Genomic DNA, 8,277 nt, shown 5'->3' on the forward strand with positions numbered 1-8,277 from the left:
TACCATGACCATATAGCTAGATGAAGATATAGCTAATGTTATGTAACAAGCTAATAGACACACTGACAAATAAACTTCTGCGTGGTGGTTAGAGCGTTGGACTAGTAACCGAAAGGTTGCTAGATCGAATCCCCGAGCTGACAAGGTAAAAATCTGTCGTTTTGCCCCTGAACAAGGCAGTTAACCCACTGTTCCTATGCCGTCATTGGAAATAAGAATTTGTTCTTAACTGACTTGCCTAGTTAAATAAAGTTTTTTTAATGCAATTCTAGCTAGCATTATGCATTGTTGAATTATGTTAGCTAACGTTAGGTAGCTGGCTAGTTATGCACAAGCGTAACATTAACAGCTAGCTAAATTAGCTAACGTAGATAGCTAGTAGCCACATTAGCTAGCTAATATGTCTCGCTACCATTCAATAAATAAACCAACCTGGGATATGTTTTGTGCAATGTGTTGTCATACAGTTAGCCAGCTTGCTGTCAAACTTTCAGTTCCTCCACGGTCTCTCGATTTCTATTTGCTAGCTCGCTAACGTTAGAAGGCTGGCTAGCTAGCTAGCTACATTGCATTCGCTAGCTAGCCCACTCTTAGAAAGCTAGCGTTAGCTAACTCACCTGAGGTAAGAGTGTCCTGCAGTTTCAAGGGGCTTCGCAGAACATAGATCATAGTTAAAACCATAGCAAACCAAACGGCACATATGTATGTCCATGACCAGGACAACCATGATTTTAATTTATCTGTAAATCCAAGAGATTGAGGATTACTGCTGGTCGCGTCCTCCATGTTTTTAACGGATGGCTGTGCTGTAAACAGAGGAATCATGTGCCAGTGGTACTGTCAAGATCCGCTTCCTCACTGTCCGCTGCAGTCAGTCGCGGATCAGAAGAGGTTTGTCTCATGAGCCAAGATGGCCGATTTCGAAGAACAGCTCACGGAGGAAGAGAAGGTATAGTCTTGAGAAGCTTTGCTCATTGTTTTACGACGTTTAGTAGATTCGGTTGTTTGTGTCCTTTCTCAAATATTTTGGCCGCAAAAAAATGTTTGCTAAGCTACAACTAGCTCGCTAAGCTAACACTACATTCTAGCTACAGTTAGCGAACAAACTGACACGGGAATACATTGTATCACCTAGTTAGATACAGTAGCTATATACAACTCCATACATCATGCTAAAACATACCATACACAAGAAGCAGTTTGCTTACTGCTTAGCTAGCTAGCTAAAATGTTTGTAAATGTTAGCCATGTTCCTTAGCCAGAAATTAGCTAGTACAGTATGTGCCTTAGCACAGTCAAGTCTGACTTTAGCTGGGCTTTGCCACATTTGGGCTTTTGCACGGTGGCTAGCTAACATTACAATGGCAATTGTCCCCCCGAGTCAGGTAGTTACTATCTAGCAATACATGATCATACAATTGTTCATGGGTTATTTGCAAATAGCTTTAGTCTAAAATCATATTATTAACTAACGTTGGTTAGCCAGAAAAGGCCACTACTTCCTGTATTGATTGCAACAGCCTCCACACCCTGCTAGAAACAACTCTGAATATATTAGGCATACTTTATAATCACATTTCTGTCTTGGGATGGCCCCTGGCCTATTGACTGTAAAGCATTACAACACAAACTTTCGATTGACCAATTATTTGGTATAGGAATCATTGAAGTCATGATTTCATGAAAAAGCCCACAAACACATACAACCCTATTCACAAGACTTCTGAAGGTCATACACGATAAAAGTGATTTTGGGCATTTTCCACCAATTGAGATTGAATCACCAAAAACGAATCAACGTTAATATGAGAGCTTGGATTTGACCATTGTTGCTGTCAGCAGCATGCAGATAGATACATGTTTGAGGCTGCCTACTGGTGTCTAGCATTCCTGCCACTTCAGTGGTAGGCCCACAGCAGGGATGTGGTCAGATGCATGTACAGACCAGTAGAATGGGCATAGGTATTTTGTAAATACAATACTTAGCATGTGAAGGAACAGTGTTTGGGAGCATCTTAACTGTATGGCAACAGCACACAGACACACACACACACCAGAAGTTCCAGAACCTGTTGGTAGTGTTTACAATGTCCTAGTGAAGTGTTGCAAAAAATACTTTACTTTTACTGTTGAATTAAGCTGTGTATCCCACACAACCTTTGGGTCTGTTTCTGGACATGAAGACATACATTAGGGCCTAAAATACTGATGTTCTGCGTACTGATTTCAGTGCAACTCTAGACTTTCAGGTTCAGGGAACCCCTAATGAAGATTGCCTAGCCCCCCCCCCGTTTCACTGTTTTTGGTTCTGATCTGACACCACATGCTTACACATGCATTACAGCTGCTAAGAAAAGCTCTTGCCGTCTAAGGAGTGGCGTGGGCAGCGCAGAGGTAGGCTAGTCAGGAAGCCAAGTTAGTCACCGCTCTCTGCTTCACCCTAGTGGCCAGTGTAATAATGACTTGGCTGCATAATTACACTGTCTCTGGGTCTCATATCAGTGGTAGAAATATTCATATACTGCATATGCAATATCTTTTCAAGTTTTATTGGTCGTGTGTACAGGATACACATGGTATGCACCATCCAATGAAATGCTTACTTGCAGGTCTCTTCTCGACAATGCAACATCAATAAGAGATAAGAATATGAACATAAAGCGAATGGCTCGGTAGAACAGAGTAAACATTTGATCATATAGTACCAAAAATGTTCCTTTGGCACTCAGGTGTAAAAGCTGTCTGGCCAAAAAGTGGATAGTAGCCTATTTACCTCGTATTTTCTTTCCCTCAGGTGCGCATTGCGGCTAATTTTGTCGTCCATGCTCCACCTGGAGAATTCAATGAAGTTTTCAACGGTGAGTGTGCTTAGAAATCTTATTCTTTGTACTGCTTGTTTATTTACCAATAAACTTGATTTGTTATATAGTCTGTTAAGGCGTTGGCAATCTCTTGATAAGGCAATCTCTTGGTTTCAGATGTGCGGCTACTGCTCAACAATGACAATCTTCTCAGGGAGGGTGCAGCACAGTGAGTAGTATTTTATTGATTTATTTACTGTATTGATGTGCATTTGTGTGTTAACTTGCTCTATTTTGTTTTTTTCTCCATTGGAAAACAGTGCCTTTGCTCAGTACAACATGGATCAGTTCACCCTTGCCAAACTTGAAGGGTATGATGATCAGGTAAGATTAAAAAAATAAATAAAAATTAAATGATTATTTCATCTTTATTTAACCAGGTAGGCAAGTTGAGAACAAGTTCTCATTTACAACTGCGTCCTGGCCAAGATAAAGCAAAGCAGTGTGACACAGACAACAACACAGAGTTACACATGGAGTAAACAAACAAGCCAATAACACAATAAACAAGTCAATGATACAGTAGAAAAAAGAAAGTCTATATACAGTATGTGCAAAAGGCATGAGGAGGTAGGCAATAAATAGGCCATGGGGCAAATAATTACAATTTAGCAGATTAACACTGGAGTGATAAATGTGCATATGATGATGTGCATGTAGAGATACAGGTGTGCAAAAGAGCAGAAAAGTAAATCAAATAAAAACAGTAAGGGGAAGAGGTAGGTAGATAGGGTGGGCAATGTACAGATGGGCTATGTACAGCTGCAGCGATCGGTTATTTGAGCTGTGACTCTTTTCCAGCTGTTTTGAGTCTTGTTGGTTTCATACTGTGATATATACACTGAGTGTACAAAACATTGACACCTTCCTAATATTGCGTTGCATCATCCCCTTTTGCCCTCAGAACAGCCTCAATTCGCCAGGGCATGGACTCTACAAGGTGTCAAGCGTTCCACAGGGATGCTGGCCCATGTTGACTTCAGTGTTTCCCACAGTTGTGTCAAGATGTCTGGATGTCCTTTGGGTGGTGAACTATTCTTTCTACACACGGGGAAACTGTTGCGGGTGAAAAACCCAGCAGTGTTGCAGTTCTTGACACAAACCGGTGCGCCTGGCACCTACTACCATACCCTGTTCATCGGCACATAAATCTTTTGTGTTGCCCATTCTCCAACTGAATGGCACACATACACAATCCATGTCTATTGTCTCAAGGCTTAAAAATCTTCCTTTAACCTGTCTGCTCCCCTTCATCTACAATGATTGAAGTGGATTTAACAAGTGACATCAATAAGGGATCATAGCTTTCACCTGGATTCACCTGGTCAGTCTTTTTCATGGAAAGAGTAGGGGTCCTTAATGTTTTTTTACAGTCGGTGGAGATTGAACGCATCATTAAAATAGTTTTTTTTATGGATCAAAAGGTGGCTTAGGTGGTGGGCGCGGCAGGGGGCATGGCAATGGTTGCCGTTGCAAAAATTTTGAATTTTAATGCCCCCCAAAGCATTTTTAAGCCTGAAATTATCTGAATTTCTCCATGGAGCCAAGATAAATCTTTGCAATTTTAAAGCACATTTCCAGGGATTCTACATATTCTGCAATGGAACTGAGAGAGACATTTCACAATGTTAATGTTATTTTCCTATGCATTTTGCCATGGCTAATGCTGTGTTCCATTGCTCAGACATAATAGCAAAATCAATATTGTTAATGTCATTGTTTTTGGATTTCACTTCAACTGACTGTCTAGCTTTTATCTTGGTAGTTTTAGTTCTCAAATATTATATTATAATAAAAAATATAGGTCCATTATTTTTTCTACATTATATCTGGTTTTAGTCATTTTAAATTCACACTGAAAGCGTTTTTCCATCCCGAAAGTGTGTGTATATATAAAAACTTTTTTCTAATTAATATATATATATACACATATACATACACACACACACATTATATATATATATATATATATATATACACACATTATATAACAAAAAACAACAACATTTTTACAGTTTGGACTTAGGTGGCCCGCCCAAGAGTTTTTATGGCAGAAAAATCCCTGTGATCAATGCAGCAACTGAGGACCTCTATCTGTGTCCCTGTGATCCATTTCCCCTCTAGGTGCTGATCACAGAGCATGGAGACCTGGGCAATGGCCGTTTCTTTGACCCCCGCAACAAGCGGTCATTCAAATTCGACCACCTGAGAAAGGAGGCCAGTGACCCCCAGCCCCACGAGGGAGATGCAGCTCTCAGACCCTGGAGAGACGCGTGTGACAGCGCCCTGAGGGCCTATGTCAAGGAGCATTACCCCAGCGGCGTCTGCACTGTACGTCCTGTCTTTCACCTGCATGATACAATAACGTTATCTTTAAGATGAGCATGTTAAACAATGACAGGACCTTGTTTTATTTATCACAGGTTTATGGGAAAACTATTGACGGCCAGCAAACCATAATTGCTTGCATTGAAGGTCATCAATTTCAACCAAAGAACTTCTGGTAAGTGTAGTCTCATGGTTACCAATAATTTATATATTTAACCGTTAATTTATCAGGGAATGAGTATTATTTTGAAGCATTATACTGTATGTCCATTGTTTGTATTCAAATTTAATTCTGTCTATAATAGGGCCTTTGACATAACGCAAATGCACAATACATTTGGGAAAGGACTAATATTTGATTTCTGTTCTCAGGAATGGTCGTTGTAGGTCTGAATGGAAGTTCAGCATCTCCCAATCTACAGCTCAAGTCGTTGGAGTCCTCAAAATACAGGTAGGCTAGTAGTGTCCATTGCCAAGGGTTGTCCACCATTTTGTCTGGCTGTCTAAAAGCCTGTTCATAGACAACTGGTTGGGCACAGGTAGCCTGCAGAATGTGAGCTTGCGAGATCAGGATGGTTCGTATGAGGCTAGGGCACAGGCCCATGCAAGTTAAATTGATGAACTGAAAATGGATATTGTTTTGTCATATTGTATATCGTCTCCCTCACCCGCCATCTTGTGGTTGCAGGTGCATTACTATGAGGATGGAAATGTGCAGCTGGTCAGCCACAAGGAAGTACAGGAATCCCTCACTGTAAATGTGAGTTCCCCTTTCAGTAGGATATTCTGGACCTGAACATAAGCACTCAAAGGAAGAAGGGTGTAAAACCTTTTCCTGGTTTTACAGAAATCCTGGTTGTAGAATTCCAGATGTCCTGCTTATTCCCTCCTGATTCTGGGAATCCTCCAAAATGTATTGAATGTTCCAGGAATTTTGCAACCCTAGTGCTGTTCATTAGTGCATGAGAAGTAGGATGAAGTAAAATAACAAGTAAAATGTCCTTTATGATAAAGAGAGATGGTCTTCAATCTGTCAAGTTTACAGGCAATTCAATTGTCAAAGGCATTCATTTTGATATTTGCTTTATTAGTCCTTTCTTTGGTGTGAAAACTCTTCCTCAGAGGCGTGACACTCGGTTATATTGTCTTGTTTTGGCAGAGTGAGACTCAGACTGCAAAGGAGTTTGTGAAAATCATTGAGGATGCAGAAAATGAATACCAGGTATGCAACATGTTTCCTCACAGTAATATTAGCATAATTGGAATAAATCAGTTTAATTGGGGGCAGAGTCTAAACATTTGTTTTCCTTGTTTCCAGACGGCCATCAGTGAGAACTACCAGACCATGTCTGACACCACATTCAAAGCCTTGCGCCGGCAGCTTCCTGTCACCCGCACCAAGATTGACTGGAACAAGATCCTCAGCTACAAGATTGGCAAGGAGATGCAGAATGCTTAGAGGACAGTGTGTCGGTCATTGTTACTGTGTTACTGCAAAGACAGAGAGGGTAGGGGAAATCAGGAAAAGAGGCGTCAAAGGGGAATAAAAATGATACTCTATTCTGTCTTTCTTAAAGAATGCCACGGTTTGATTTGGTGTTTGGAGTTGGTATGCTTTCTTCAGGCGCGTTAGGAGGGATGGCTTCATTATAAGAGGACATTTTGGGTTGTTTAGCTCTGGCTCATTTGCAAATTTTTCATTTGAACAAAATGCCTTTAGTGACACTGAAAGTTTGGATTACATGGGTCAACCTCGCTCTCCCACACCGATGCTTCAAAAATCTGTCATATCCTCATACCCCTCATTTGGTTGACTTTGTGTCTGGGGGCCACAGGTAGTAATCCGTTTAAGTCCATTTCGTAACCTACTATGGCCTGGATTCTAACAAATGCAGATAAACGACCCGATGCATTGTGGTTAATCTTTAAAGGCGATTTCTGACTGAGCTGCCGTCCGCTGCGTGATGTCTGGGAAATTGCCTTTAAAAGCCTATCGCAGTGCGCATGTCGTTGGATTGAATCATGACCTATTTTATATAGCTCTTGGCCAATCTATCTGTAACCCAAGGTCTCCTCCAAGTGAGGTGTATACTCCTTAATGACTAAATTTAGCACAGCCCCTTAAAAAAAGTCCCAAGTATCAGCTCTGTCCCCTGCAAGCTTTCCCGTTGGAAAGAGATGTACTTGTACAGTGGTTTAATCAGGCCTAAACAAGCAGAGCACCATCAGTATCCACTATCAGTGATTAGGCCAACTTAATATATAATATACCTATATTCCTCCTTACCTCCCACATGCCTTCCTTTAGCTTTTTGCTATATTTTTTTATACAAAATGTAAGAACATGTATAATTCAAAGGAATAAAGAAGTTGCACCAAATACTATGCTGTAACTATTGTGATCATTAACCATAAATAGCATTTTACTTACCAGAATGTAGAAATATGCTGATTGGGAAATAATGTGATTTGGTGCCAAATGTGTATTTGTGTGTAAATACTGGCTAGCACAGCAAAAAGTAAAAGGGACATTTGAATAAAGAAACAGATTATTGTATATCACTTTAATGGAGCGCACCTTAAAATGCGCCTCTTGACGTTTTGCATCGTTATATTTCATCTGCATTATCTGTACATTTTGTGTCGAATGTGTAAAACTGTGTTGATGGACAAAAACACAATTATTTTCTGCTTTCAGTCCCTTTCTCTGAAGACTTCGATATGACCTTACCTTCATTATACCGGCATGATAAATCTTATCTTCACATGCTGTTGTGCTGCTTTAGTGAAAACATCTACGGCCTATTTTAGATTGTACCATTTTTTATTTGAGGTTTTCAACATGAAATATGACTAAATAACACAATTCACAGAACAAGAGGTGACAGACAACACAATCAGTTATCTTAGAATACTAAGCACAGAATGTAGAACTCCATGTTTTAGATCAGACATAAGTTATTCGCATTGTGTCACATAATTTGCATTGTGTGTCACACCCTGATCAGTTTCACCTGTCCTCGTTATTGTCTCCACCCCCTCCAGGTGTCGCTTGTTTTCCCCAGTGTATTTATACCTGTGTTTCCTG

At 40.4% G+C, this 8,277-nt stretch overlaps 2 protein-coding genes across 2 annotated transcripts in view; one reads left to right on the plus strand and one right to left on the minus strand.

Moving 5' to 3' along the window:
* LOC106566045 (suppressor of tumorigenicity 7 protein-like) overlaps positions 1 to 897 on the minus strand; it is a 42,388-nt gene extending 41,491 nt beyond the window's left edge. The window contains exon 1 of the mRNA XM_014133852.2: positions 618 to 897. Within this exon, the coding sequence (XP_013989327.1) occupies positions 618 to 825 (208 nt within the window). The 5' untranslated portion in view covers positions 826 to 897. The remainder of the gene's footprint in view (positions 1 to 617) is intronic.
* LOC106566046 (F-actin-capping protein subunit alpha-1) lies at positions 818 to 7,569 on the plus strand. The gene is made up of 10 exons (XM_014133853.2): positions 818 to 949; positions 2,795 to 2,858; positions 2,979 to 3,030; positions 3,122 to 3,185; positions 4,986 to 5,192; positions 5,285 to 5,364; positions 5,562 to 5,640; positions 5,878 to 5,949; positions 6,349 to 6,411; positions 6,508 to 7,569. The coding sequence occupies exons 1-10, from the start codon at positions 911 to 913 to the stop codon at positions 6,646 to 6,648; spliced, it is 861 nt and encodes a 286-aa protein (XP_013989328.1). The 5' UTR covers positions 818 to 910; the 3' UTR covers positions 6,649 to 7,569.
* The last annotated feature ends 708 nt before the right edge of the window (positions 7,570 to 8,277 follow it).

The sequence above is a fragment of the Salmo salar genome, chromosome ssa12 (assembly GCF_905237065.1).
Source record: "Salmo salar chromosome ssa12, Ssal_v3.1, whole genome shotgun sequence".
Taxonomy (NCBI): Eukaryota; Metazoa; Chordata; class Actinopteri; order Salmoniformes; family Salmonidae; genus Salmo; species Salmo salar.